The 14,985-nt window shown below is 34.7% G+C and overlaps 1 protein-coding gene across 4 annotated transcripts; it reads right to left on the bottom strand.

Moving 5' to 3' along the window:
- Positions 1-380: 380 nt before the first annotated feature.
- LOC143222866 (uncharacterized) lies at positions 381-7,215 on the bottom strand. 4 transcript variants are annotated; one of them, XM_076449974.1, is made up of 5 exons: positions 7,097-7,215; positions 4,491-4,570; positions 3,637-3,710; positions 3,196-3,276; positions 381-2,612 (listed from the first exon to the last, which is right to left on the bottom strand). In XM_076449974.1, exon 5 carries the CDS (start codon positions 1,717-1,719, stop codon positions 1,312-1,314), a length of 408 nt encoding a protein of 135 aa, XP_076306089.1. In that variant the 5' UTR covers positions 1,720-2,612; positions 3,196-3,276; positions 3,637-3,710; positions 4,491-4,570; positions 7,097-7,215; the 3' UTR covers positions 381-1,311. The 4 variants fall into 4 exon arrangements, with proteins under 4 accessions (XP_076306089.1, XP_076306086.1, XP_076306088.1 ...); XM_076449971.1 differs by having other exon boundaries at positions 3,647-3,710; XM_076449973.1 differs by having other exon boundaries at positions 4,523-4,570.
- Between the last annotated feature and the right edge of the window lie 7,770 nt (positions 7,216-14,985).

Here is a 14,985-nt window from a genome sequence, read left to right as displayed (position 1 = left end):
CTGCTGTTGATGATTGTGATGACGAATGATTCACAGTGTTCAGAGAGAATGAAAACACTATCTCTAAACTAGTTTTGAATTAGAAGGATGCCATGTGGATCACATTATGTACAATTCATTAAAGTGCCTTTGGCTCCAGACTTTTTAGACACCCTGTAGTTTTATATTCAGTATTTATAAATTTATTAACTATAAATAACTGTTATTCACCTTAACTGCTTGAAATAACTAGGACAAGTGAAACGAATGCTCATATATTTTTTCCTTCAGAGCTAAAATGTACATACATAATGTTATGTATGGGCCAGATTCTTTACAATAGGTGTCTGTGATTTGTTTGCAATAAATGTCAATAGTAAATAAACAGCAATACAATCCACTTGTTTTAAACTAATATATTAGAACAAATCAAATTATATACAAATGTCATTACATTGTTGGTTATTACAATAGTATTCAGTGCCTTGAAAAATTGTCTCTTTTGTCAAAGTCCATACAGGCTGATCCAATTACTTTAGAGCTAAATTTTATAAGCCAACATTTGCTGTGGTTGTTCCCACTTCATCTTGTTAGGTTGGCCCTTCTTAGGCAAGTCTATCATTGATGCAGTGACTTCAGCAAAGTTTGGGGTGACCTTCCAATGGTATTCCATAAAACCTGGGAAGGATCTGACTTGTTTGTAAGAACTGGTTCTTCTTGTATGCAGATTAGCTTCTCTTCTTCTACATCTATCTGTTGGTCACCCATCTTGTGTCCAACAATGGTCAGTACAGAGTAACAGATGTAGCACTTATATGGTTGATAGTCAGACCTGCTGTTCTCACTCACCCCAAACAGCTTATTGAGTTTCTTCAGATAATCTTCCCATTTAACTATGTGCATAAGAATATTACCCACATACTGCTTGATGTTGGTGGGCTTGTGCAACATCTTCCTCTCATGCAGTTGAATATCACTGCTGAGCTGACTAACTCAAATTGCATTCTCTTGAACTGCTAGTATCTGTCTTGTGTGACAAAGGCTATCTTCTTTTTAGGTTCTGTTTCTATCAGTATCTGCCAATAGCCCATACCAAGGTAAAGCTTGGTAAAGAACTTGGCCCTGTTTAATTTTAACACAACAAACTCTGGGTTGTCCATAGGTTCAGAGTTGAACTTGGTCATGAGGTTCAGCTTCTAGAAATATATGCAGAAGCAGTTTGAGCTATTCCTCTTTATGATTACTACTGGTCAACAGTAGGCTGAATTCAAAGGCTCAATAATTCCAGCTTTTAACATTACCTCGACTTCTTGCTTGATCAAGTCTCATCGATTATGGCATCTGGTAGGGCAACACCTTGACTGGATCCCTGGTTGTGGTCTCTATTATGTGTTGCACAAGATTTGTCTTGCTTGGTCTATTTCTGAAGACATATACATACTGACACAGTAGATCTTGTAGTTCTTTACACTTGGCAGACAATTCTTCACTGATGTTGACATCTTTGTACATCTCATCTTCACCCAAAGGTCTTAGATCTAACAGGTTTTCACCTCTTATAACAAACTCAAGGTCTTCTGGTTCTGTGTCTATGACAACCACACCTGTAATGTCCATCTGTGTCTCACTAGCTGCACCCATTAGGTTTTCTTCCCTCTCAAAGTACTTCTTCACCAAATTGGCATGGTAGATATTGATTATCCAGTCCATTTTCACCTTAACATCCATTCTGTTGACCATTTCCTTCACTTCAAAAGATCTTTCCACTGCAGAATGTTTACTGTTGTTTGAGGGTAGTTAAACCAAAACCTTCTGTCAGATCTTGAACTGACTTTGGCTTTCTTGTCATAGAGGTGTTTCTGACTGCCTTGAGAGGCATGCAGACTTTCTCAAACAAGTTGATAGTTCTCATTCATTCAGTTTGTTTACTGGCATGTGTTCCTCACTTCTGAATTTTTCTGTCCACAGTTCTTTCTGTATATACACTGGACCTGATACTTTTCTTCTACACAATAACTGTATTTCCTTGTGGGACCTCTTAGTAAGCAAATAATGCTGCCTGCAAATACTTAATCACATGGTCTCTTCTGGCATATCTTCAGCATGCTTTTTAAGACTCCTCTGACTCTCTCACAAAGTCCATTACATGTGAGGTTTTATTGGGTCATAAAGAGTTGCCTTGAGATAACAAATCTGATACCTCTTGCATCAATTTTGACATAAAATGAATCATTCTGTCACTCAAGACTTTTTTTGGAAAACCTATTCTGCAGAACACTTCAAGGAGGACTTCTGCTACTCTTTGCAACTCTGTGTCTTTGACAATACTCTGGCTTCTGGATAATGTGTCACATAGTCAACTAATGTCAGCACTTATCTGTTGCCTTTCTCAGGTACAGATGCTAGTAGTTCAATCAAATCCACAATCACTCTGCTAAATGGCTCTTCTACAAGAGTCATCTCAAACAGTAGTACCTTGGCTACTTTCCATCTAAGTACAGTCTTCTAGCACATAAGAGAAACTTAGATGAATTTTAAATTCTTATTGTAACACATATATGGAAGCAATGATATTCTTGTAATGAACTCAAGAAAACTTCTTCCATCTTGTGAAATTTTACAGCTGGTATACACTGTTAGATAAACAAAAAAAAGTCATGAAAACACTCCATTATAATTGAAAGACATCTATCCTTATAAAGTTGTACATTCTTCTATCAGTTTAAATATACTCTTATTGAAATACTCAATAACCAAATGTAGGAAAGTGATTAATGCTGCCACAACTCATTCTGTATTAATCCATTGTAAATTTAAAGATATGAAGAAAACTCAATAGGGGTAAATATGGAAAAGTCCTGCAAACATTTTCAATATCCCACTTGTCTCAATCTGTCTGCCTTTACTCATTGATGTTCTAATAAAATTTAAGAGTCCTAGAGAAATAATGCTTTATTTCTTGTAAAACTGCATATAAATATTGTTTGACAATTTTAAGAAAACACATGTACCAACATATAACTATATTAAGCCTTATGTAAGTAATTATAAAATGAATTATTCATCAGTTACAAGAAATATAAATACTACATCATACCCTTTGTTAATGTTATTTTGTTTTTCTATGCTTTAATCAGAAATACACATAGAAAGATCTATCTTCCAAATATATTAAAAAATGTAACTATTTCAATTCTTATCAACCAAAATATTTACTTTTTCCTGACATCTTGCATCATAAAACTTGAGTCCTGGTCTCTTGAGAAGTGTTTTCATAGCTGTATCCTAGCCTAGAGTCTAAAATACATATTCAAATAAATGTGTCAACCTTAGCAGAGCATGTGGCAAGGACATCTCATATAACAGATTGGAATAATGTTAAATTGATAAATCAGGTTAAATAGAAGTATGAATTAAATATCAGAGAAGTAATAGAAATTGAAAAAAAATGCAACAAAGATATTGTGCTACATAAAGAGGTTAGTTTAAGTTTAAAAAAACAGAATATTGAAAACATGTCTTATAAACTCTGGGTGTTTAAGCCTAGAACAGAGATTCTTGAATTATTGTACACAGAGCTAATGTCAGTGGTAGCTGACTAAATAAGCATAAATATCATAAAATTTGTAATAAGCCCTATCTGAGCTTTCTACATACATATACATACCAGTCTCCTCACTCAGAGACTCCAGTCTCTACTTCCTTACTATACTCTCCTGTATTTTCTTCCCCTAAAATTGACAAAAAAGAAAAGAGACTGGAACAGAAAGGCAAATTTTTTGTGGCAAACTTCTTATGGCTCCATTTTAAATTTTTTTTAAATAACATAACCATCAATTTTTTTCATAATTTTTTTTGCTCATCTTAAAGTTAAATTTTAAACTTGTTAAAGCACTATCTTTAATTGAAAACTTAATTATTTGCATTTCATTTCTGTTATGACTTTCCTTTTGTTCACAGATTATTACATGCTTCTGTTCACATCACATGGTACAAAACCATAAAATGTATTTAAAAACAGCTTTGAAACCAGTTAGAGGCAAAATTTATACACCATTTTACATAGCAGATTACTAGGTATAAAGTATTTATACCAACATAATAGTTTATGTAAGAATTAATTTATGATTACACTGGAAACTGATTAGATGTAGCTCTTAAAGGAAATAAGAACAAAGTTTAATCAGAAGTTTAGATTTTGGAAGAAAACATATATATAGATTTAGGACTTTTTTCTGGTTTCTTCAGACAATCATTTTCTTCCTGAAAATGTTTTTGGGTTAAATTATACTTGTTTAAAAGTTATGAAAGTTTTCTTCTTTGTCAAGCCTTCAAGTAAATTATTAAATTTTGAGAAAAATGAATATTTATTGAATATTAATGTTAACTGTATTCAAATAATGAACATAAGTAAAAAAATGTATAATTAAGGAAAAAAAAGTAAACTTATTAGAAATAAATTGATTTTGATCAACAATATTATTAGCAAAAATACTGTCACCTAGCCTGACCTGACATTATTTTGAAGGGTCACTTAGGTTACCATTGTTCATCTTTTTTTTTCACATTCTGTAGCTGGAAGTGGTGACTTCTGCAAATGGAAGAAAAAAGCACAATAACATAATTGATGAAGATCAATCAGGACAAAATTGATTGGATATATGAAAATAAACTTTTAGATAAAAAAATTTTAAAAAATTCTAAGACAAGTGGAAATATTTAAAGCTTTTATCAGAAAAAACTCTTGGAAACTTCTCAAAATCAAAATATAGAAATTTTTAAAGCTGAAATTCAATATTATGAATAAATATGTTCTAAGTTTCATACAAGTTAGTGAGTTATTTCGCTGAGAGAAGAAAACATTTATGAGATCACACCCTCACAATCTGGAAAGGGAAAAACAGCATTAACTATTATTGACTACAAACGTGTACCATGAGAGAAAACTCCTACTACTAATACTTCTCTTATCTTAAATTGTATGCAAAGAGAATAAGTGCTAGAATACAAAAACCCAAATGTTCTATGTGAAAACATTTTAAAAAGGTTCAGTTACTAAAATATGTGCATATATCATGAATGAAAGTTCACGAGTGATTACCTAAAATTATTGAGTATTTGACAGATTTTACAAAATGTTTATAATGACTAACCATACATTAATACTTTGACAACCTTGAGGCATCTTTGAAAGTTTTAAAATTGTTTTTATTTAATTTATACAAGCAGTCTTAATGCATTCTCACATTAAGGTAATCTTTGTAACAATTCCTTTTAAAAATGTATATTTTATTCAATGATCCACTTCATACACCTGCTTAAAAATACAAAACAAAGAAAGTCTGTAACTAGATGGATTCTTTCTCCTTTACAAATATTGTTTTTTTTTACATCACAATAGTTGCTCTCTACTATTATCATATATTCCTTAATTGTAAATAAACAATTATGAAGGTTAAATTTTTATTCAAAACATTAACAGTATTGTAATAAAGAATACTAAACAATGCTTTAAGTTGAACAACAATTAGGTAGACATTTAGTAGTAATCAATTAAAAACAAACTTATTTTTGCAAATACACTATTAAGTAACAACTATTACAATATCTTTTGTACATAAACGGAACTAAAGTTATGAATATGACAAAAATCTTGAAGTACCTAAAATGCATTCTGATGATCAATCTTTTAAATGAGAGTAGACTTTATTATTATTAAAGAAAAACTATATTCACAATGACAGTTATCATTTCTTCCTTAAAACTAAGAAAATAAGTTTCATGTAAACACTAATGACTATACCTCAAAAACAATGTAACATAAATGTAAGAAAAAAATGCAAACATTAGATCTAAAGAGGCATGCACACAAATATACAAATATATGCAGAAATTGATAGAGAGTGTTTAAACCCAAGTTCAAACAATGTAAGTTTAACAACAATCATATGTTTCAAAGCAAGGGCTTAAACTTTATCACAGTATTTTAAAATAATAATGCTTTTTCATAAACAATATTCACAGTTTGCTGTCCATCTATCAACAAATAAGGATTTTGAGGTGATTTCACCCTTGAACACCCTACAACTCATTGACCACATGAAAACATGCTTGAGAAACAATCCAGCAATTTCATACTTTGACCTTGAATTTATTTAGAATATTCAACATTGTCCAAAAGTGTCAGTCTGTCAAGATTAAGACTGAAATAATATGCCGAGAGTAATTAACCAACAGGCTTTACATAAATCAAGATCGGATTAAGTTCAAGTTTGACTCCCTTAGGACATTACCCATAATTCATAGTGTTTACACACAAATATTGGTTGAGATTGGCTCAATAGCCTCGGAAAAGTTTAGGTGTATACAAACACACATTTCATCTTTATCTTTGGTTGTTTTTATATTTTATCATAACTTATGGTTGGGAAGTTACTATAGTAGCACTTCACTTTCTTTTATCATAAAAGTACCAAGTATCTAAAAATGGTTTGAAAGGGAAAATTAGTTTTATAAATCACTAAATTTCTTAGACTGTGTAACAGAAATTGTTTGAGTACTCGAGGTTATAGATCACGTTTAGTTGATAGAATATGTTTTATAGCTATTTTTGTTAAGACTGGATACACCAACATTGGAATCAACAGTTAATACTGAAGAATATAAATGAAAGCCATGTTTTGAAAGATTACTTGATGGAAGATCTGTATATTGAAACAATGTTATTGTTAGAGAGAGACATAGATGACGAGTAAAAACAAAAAGTTTCATGTCGAAGTAAGCTAGAAACAATCTTGTCCTGAAATAGCTTGTTAAATAGACTAGGGAAACCTGTATCCCTAAACAACATTAAAGCTGAGTGATTAGTAGAATTTACTTCTCAATTAAACATCACAGTCACAAGTTGATTATATTCAATTAATTGTTTGTTCTTACGAGAATACCAAGTTGAAATACCGAGGTATAATAATAACACTAACAAATTAAGCTGAACAGCTTTGAATTATTCAAAAATCATATGAAATCACAGTAGTTATAGTGTCTTTACTTCAATAGTTGGGCTAATCAAAAATTATAATTTTCCGATACAGAAAACATATTTTTGATAGGTACTTACCTCCACTCACTAAATAGCTATTCTAGTTCGGTGCTGCCCTCTATACGCAAAAGAATGTTTGCGAACTTCACAAGTCTTTTTTTCTAATTGACTAATCCAGCGTATCTGTCATGGTTTGGTTTGTTTTGAATATCGCGCAAAGCTATACGAGGGCTATCTGCGCTACAAACCTCCACCATAAGAGTGCACCATACTCTTATTAGGCATGTGGCTCTCTCTATTCAATTTTACCTGTTATTTCGAGTTTTTGCAAAAAATTGAAGCACCCATTTCAGCAGGAAGGAAGTGTGAAAGGAGAAAAATACCTTACGTAAATACATTTTCAGTATTGGAAAATTATAGCTTCCAATACTGTACATCACATTAATACCTGGAATTTCACACTAAATAGGTGGAGAGACGAGGGCAGGGAAAAAAAGGAAGCATCCTCCGAAAACGACTGAAGGATACTCCTTAAAATGTGACAGATTTTAAGATCTGATGAGGGAAAATGCACCAGATCTGAATCAGGTTAATATATATATATAAACATAAAATATGTGGCACAGAGATGTGTCTGCGGGCTCACATCACTAGAAACTGAGTATCGATACCCTTGGTGGTCAAAGCGCAGATAGCCCATTGTGCAGCTTTGTGCTTAATTCCAAATCAATCGTAGAAAGATGTTACATATATAGGCAGTAAACTGGGAGAGAACTATGGCCAGAAAGTGATCCGAACCATGTAATATTTATGAAACTCAATCCTAGAATTTGTAAAAGAGAATTAAACGAAAAAGATGTGCACCTAAGTGTATAGTGACTAAGTTATGACGGACCTCACATTGCAAGTCAACTACATCCAAAACTCATGGCACTAGAAACCGACAGTCACGCAGGAGTGGGATAAAGATAATACTCTTTATAAGTTAACTACAATCCAAAACTCGACCACCGGGTACCAACACCCATGCGAGGGTAGGAAAGGGGATCATCATGTCTTTACCTCAAGTACCTCAAGTTCTTGAGACTTAGAGGAAATCCTAGTACCGTCCAACTCATGAACAGAGCACAAGTGAATATGATAAATTGATAGATTGATTAGGGAACCCGACTTTTGGTATTGAAAAGATGTCCACATGATGTAACTCGTCTTCCTCAAAAGTGAAAACGACCAGAACTACTTCAAGCACATTAACATCGTCGGAATAAGAAACATCAAGAGTTAGCAAAAGAGGAAAAACCGTATAAAACTACAAATCTTCAGCGTGACCCACAACATTGATGAAGTACAAACTAGGTAGGAATATAGATAGATGTAATACATGTGTGACGATTGATGTTGATTGGTTCTACTCTAAATCCAAAATTTAACTACTAGGAATCGACATCTATGTGTGTGTAGGGGGGAATGAGCAATCTCAGTAAAAATAGTTAATTAAAACTTTGAACTCTCTCTCTCATTTGTTTTTATTATTCCTATTGGAGAATATCATATCCTATACACCAGCAAAACTTCACTGCTCTACTCTCCACTGAATTATTTTATAATCATTTCTATATTTTTTTGTATTTCATTAACCCATTTAAGTCCACCACCCCAGTGGCTTGGAACTGGAAAGAGGTAAGAACTCTGAAACTCCACTAGAAGAAGGGAGTATGTTAAGGCAGTGGAGAGTCTGAAGGAATGATAAATCCTGAGACATTGCAATGGATGACCGCAATACCCTACTTCTTAAAAGAAAACCATACCGATTTATTCAATACAAAATACAGCAGGGATGGCTTTACTCAGGTAGGCCATAGACGGATATGGTCCGAAACAAGCAAACGTATAAAGCAATTCTATCACAAGGATAAACCTCCGAGCAATCTTGTGGAACACTCCGTCTCTTTAATATGTGTTGCTTGACCATATAATTATAACATGCGAGTCAACAAGACTTGAGAATACGGATTTGAACAATTAAAGACTATTTGGTCAGTCACCACTCACCACGGAGCAGAACCCAAATAACGAATAATAATAAGAAGGAAAATGAGGGTTCTGAAAACAAAATAAATAATAATAAAATATAAAGTATCCAGTCAAAGTCTCACTGAAGTCTGAAAAATGGCTACAGGTGGAAGGCGATAGCCTGAAGAGAAATTTATAACAATCCTATGCAAATAGTGAGAGACGAACGTATTGGAAGTAGTCCGCATGCCCGAATTGAATAATTTCCTTCAATGGTCGAAGAAGAAAGACGCCAGAGAAAAGATAAAGGGTCAGATGTGATGCAAAGATATCTAGAACGATAAACAGGAATAAGCAAATCAATTTAAAAGCCAAACCCAGCTGGCGCAGGTGGAAGGAAGAAGGTCAGAAACAGAGGATGACTGCCAAGGAGTAAAGAGGTGAGAGCAGGCACCACAGAAAGAAGCCATATGGGCAATATGCTAGTGAAGAGCATTTACAGAACACAGAAATATATCAAAATCAGACCTAGGACAAAAATGGGATTGCTTGTTTTGGAATTAATCACAAAGCTACACAATGAGCTATTTGTACTCTGCCCACCACGGGTATCGAAATCCAGTTTCTAGCGCTGTGCCATTGTGGGCGAAAGGCGGGAAATGGAAAGAAAGGAAAATTACGAAAAAGAGTATTTACCCTCCCTAGCTGGCAAAGGTCTGGGGAAGAAAGAATGATCCAAATACAAAAGAATATATGTAGGATGATGCAAAGTACATGAAACATCGATAACAACTAAAACCTCAGACTTCCACAACCTAAGAAAAGGAAATGTCTTAAGGAAAATGTGAAACAAGGAGTACGTGGAAAGTGGTTCCAATGGATGTACAGTGAGACAGTTAAAGGCCTACATTAACATCCCAGTTTGGAAGGTTATCTCATTATAGTGTATGATGAATCTGGAAGGAATGCGTCAACAGAAAAAGCATAGGAGAGGTAAACACCTTACGGTATCTGTAGAATGAAAAGATGTGAAACAAAATAACCTGTTAACAAGAGATCAAGGAGACAGGCACCTGATTGGGAAGACAAGTAAGAAAATCTGCAATGTGAGAAACAATTGAATCAATCATTGTAAAATCCTCAACAGAGATCAATGGCAGAAAATGTCCCATTTACAGTGATAAACTTTCATAGAGAAAAGTGAATGGAACAAGCCAGAAATGAATCTAATCATTGAGACAACCCAGACTTTATCTAGGACTGGAGAAAATGAATGGCTGGATGAAGCACTGGCGATTAAAGTTGATAAAGAAAGAAGATAGACAGAGAAAGAAGTATTGGAGGATTATGCTGGAGCTGGACAAAGTGCAGAAACCACAACTGTGTCATCCAGTAAGCAGCACCCAGAAGGACTTAACACACAGTGGTATGGATAACTGAAATTACCTGGCGAAGAAATCGAACAGTAGAATAAAGATATAGGTATTTGATGGTCTAATTCTGACTGAAAGCATCAACAGCAAGAGCAAGAGAATGAGGGATCGTAGACCAAAACAGAGGTAATTTATGGTTGAGGGATGTGGCAAAAGCATCTATGTGTGGAGTATCTCACTGAAAGCAAGGCCACTGGAAAAGAAGAGAATCAAGAAATCATTCTAATAGATTTTTGTCTAGATAAAAAAGCTAATATACAATAAGATTTAAAGCACCCAGGATTTATTACAAAATGACATGAATGTTTTGCATTTGGGCCCAAAAAATATCTAGTGTATGAATAAAGAGAGATCGAAATGAATGCCACTCTGGTGATCAAGATAAGCAGCCATTGTAGAATTGTTAGAATGAATCATTACTAGCTGATTTCTAGACAGATGGAAAAAATGAGCCAAAGCTCAATGTATAACTAGAAGCTCCAGGATGTTGATATGACAATATAATACCTTGAAGCTTCCTGTTGATCAATTTATGTACCCTGTCCTTGAAGAGGTGTATCCATGAAAATATGTAACTCTAGACATGGAGTAGGAAGCGGGACACCAAATAACGTGTAAATCTTTTCCAACCACAGTTGCAAGTCAACAACTAGGATAGTAAAAATGATAGTAAGAGCCTGCAAAGAATCCTGTGCAAGATTTTACTAATCGTAAAGAGTTCACTGAAAAGCCAATACATGACCTAAGTGGATAAAGTCAAGGATGACTACATCACCAAAAGTGATAAAGCCTTATAAACTGTTGTAGAGGGAGCAGTAAAAGCATGAAGACCTAGGATATCCATATACAGACGTTGAAGGTAATATATTTGGGCTTGAGTGAGACAGTGGTTGAAAAAAAACACATAAATGGGCTTGATATTGGGTTATTGCAGAAATGAGTTCTCCAATATGCTTAGTAACATCACTCTAACTGTCTCCAGTAGCAGCTGCTGAGTATGATGGGCGTACTCCTGTTCAGAACACACTAACAGTAGCCAGTCATCCATATCTTGAAGAAAACACAACCCAAGATAACTTAGGTGATGAGCATACTCTCTGAACACCTGATAAAAACACATGAGGCCAAAGCAAAACCAAAGGGTAGTGTGCAAAAATGATAAACCACCTCGTAATGAATAATCCAAAGATATGGTCATGACCGACAAGATTATCAGTATGTGCAAGCATCCATGACCTCCATCTTGGTCATCCACAAATTTGGAGAAAAAGCCCACCTCAGGATGAGAAATAATTCCATAGTAAAATAGAGTAGACAGAGAGACTTCTTTCACACAAAACTATATCGACGTTGATTTACCCTCTAAGCATTACTAAAATTTTTCAACAGCACATCTGTTTTTTAAACTCCTTCATTTTTGCACCATTACAGCAACAGGAGCTGATCATATGACTAATTTTCACTAATCACACTGCACCACCTTCCTAGTGCAAGTAGCTCGCTTTATTATTGCAACACAATCCTCATTTTCGAGAAGTGGCAGATACAAACCAAAAACCTCGGTATATCAGTGGGGATGAAGGGCAGGAAATGGATGAGAGCAGGTAAGTAGCTATTAGAAATGCATTTTCAGTGTTAGAAAATGTTAATTTCCGAAACAGTACTACCTACAATCACCCAAAGTTAGAATCCAACATTGCAAACGTGGAGTGGCTAGCGTAGGAGCAAAAGTAATCAAACAAGTGGATAGCAACCGTTGTGAAAGAATACGTGTGCCACAATTATAAAAGGAGGCACATGTGTTGGGTATTAAACTACTTCTGGAACAGGTCAGGTCTTAGGACGTACACACATGTAACAAGTCTGAATATGACACAATCAGTCAGATTTGAAGAAGGTCCCCGAAATCAGATATAACAATACGTGGCTAATGCTAAAGGACTGTAAATGTATGCGAACAGACTAAGTGCAATCTGTCAGGAAAAGAGCTTTGGTGTACGTCGGATTAAGCCAATTGCAGTCCATCTTGTCAAAAACACTGGAAACACCTTGCATGAGGTCGTAGATTCAACAAATGTGATCTGCCCAGGTGAACACCTTGAGTTTACGTTAAGAGAGCAAAGTGTGGTTAACCCGAGCAAAACAGCCACGGGAAGCATATTTAGAAAATATCCATTGGAAGCACCTTGTATGAGGTTGTAGGTTAAACAAGTGTGATCTGCCCAGGCAAACACCTTGAGTTTACATCAAGAGAGCAAAGTGTGATTAGCCCGAGCAAAACAGCCACGGGAAGCACATATAGAAAACATCTATTGGAAGCACCTTGCATAATATTTTTTTTTATTTCATATATTGTACATAACAAAGTGTGTGAATCAACAAATGTGGTCAGTCCATGCAAAAATATCTGAAGGAAATGTCTTGCGAAATTATAGACTATGTCATCTGGGTCATTCAGGTAAAAAAAACATCCCGTGGAAGTGTCTTGCATAAGATTAATCAATTTATAATTTGAATATAATATTTTGATAAATCAAGACGTGCGATCCACCCAGGCAAAAAAACATCCAGGGAAGCACCTTGTGATAGGATGTAGGTATAATAATTTCATTCCATCTAAACAGAAAACATACAGTGGAAACGCCTTGCATAAAACTGTTTCATATAATGTACATGAAGTACATAGAGATCAACATGTGCAGCCTCCCCAGCTGAACACGTCCAAGGATAACATTTTGTAATATTTAATATGTCATGTGCTGTCCACCTGGGCAGAAAACATTCAGTTGAAATGCCTTGCATAAAAAAAAAAGCCTGTGAACAACAAGTGCAGTCAGTCTGGTCAAAAACATATGGGAAAAACTGCGTGTATTTTACTTAATATAACATGTGTGGTCCATCCAGGCAGAAAACACCCAGTGGAAGTGCATTGCATAAACTTTGTATTTCGTGACCAATAAGCGAGGTCTATCCAGACAAAAAACATCCGGGAGAAGTGCCTTAAATTGAGCACTTTTATATAATAATGATAGCCTTCTTCTCATACAGTGGGTATATATGATTGTTTTATCATACAAATCTCACTCCAGAGAAAATCTCAATGGTCCATCACTTCAGGAATTGGGAACTGAAAGTGACAAGAGCTACTTTGCTTCACTAGAAAAAAGGGGAAGGCAGAAATATGCACAGTGGAATCTGGATAAATGACATACTGGAGACAATGCAATGAGAGTCTGTGATTCTCTGTTTTAAAATGCAGAAAGACTCTAATTGTAAGAATCATAGGTCAGTAGGAATGATCAAAAATCCCCATCTACTTTAATCATGATGTCTGAGTGACGGTCTTTTATAAACTATACAGTTATAAAAATATATATAGAAAGATACACACCACCAGATAAGTGACTGGTGGTCTTACAGAAACACCCCATATCCACAGTAAGCATTATTGAAGAACACAGATTTAGTGCCAAGCTATAATATTCAGCATATCAGACCAGGCAACACCCGCGACCAGTTGGGACCGTGAAATGTGATAACGTATATTAATAAATTAATGTAAAAAAAGAGTAATATATCGACTTACCCCAGATGAAGGCGAACAAACGGACGTAGAATCACAGGAAGAAGCCAATACTTGCTCAAGGAACACACTGCTATGTCGTGTAGATAAAAAGTGGCAAATAAATTTGGAGTTGTCCACCAACCAGCCTGAATGATCTCCAAAAGAAGGAGGTTGCAAACAGCTAAAACTATAGTTAGGTAATCCATTTGGTGTGAAGAAACATGATGTGAACAACGAATATCAGAATATATCAGTCATTTTGAGTTTAGGAACTCAACCAGTGAATATAATAAGTGAAAAGATCATAGGAAATAGAGGACTTCTATAAAATAAAGAGACAGGAACGAGAGCCACGTAAGAAGCTGTACATATAACATAGCAGGTAGTGAACTGGACAAAATAGACAATCTGGATCCAAACAGAAGAACTGGTGTGAAAATAAAAGAAAAACTGGAGAAGCCAAGGAAACTTCCAAGGCAGCTAGCTGATGGTCTAACAAAGAAGATCTGATCCAGATAACATACGAGTGTTAGATATGTGAGACTGTTTAGTGCAAGTGCTTTTATGTACTTTATTTTGTAACTTAATATCTAGTGATCATTTGGTTTTCATGGCAGCAGTGTAAAATATCCATTATTTTAAAAGTATTAGTTGTGACTAATTTCTCTTACATAACTTTGTATGAATTGTATGTTTTGTTTGCAATTACATTGTTGTCTAGGCTTTACTAATATTGTTAACTTCACGTTACTCGAATCTTCTGTGTTTTTCTCGTTATCTTAACAGAGTATTGTTCCATTATAGCATCGCAAAGTTTCTCGAAAATTCGACACCTCAATAAACATCCAAGCAAGTGCAAGTAAGTAAAAGTTAAAGTAGAGAAAAAATGAAATGAAAGTAAAAGTCAGTCACGAAGATGTCAGAATACGTGAAGTTACCTGACATGAGAGTGATTA

This window comes from Tachypleus tridentatus, chromosome 8 (assembly GCF_004210375.1).
Source record: "Tachypleus tridentatus isolate NWPU-2018 chromosome 8, ASM421037v1, whole genome shotgun sequence".
Lineage (NCBI taxonomy): Eukaryota > Metazoa > Arthropoda > Merostomata > Xiphosura > Limulidae > Tachypleus > Tachypleus tridentatus.
Note: the sequence above shows the minus strand (reverse complement) of the source record. Positions and strands in the feature narration are given on the sequence as shown.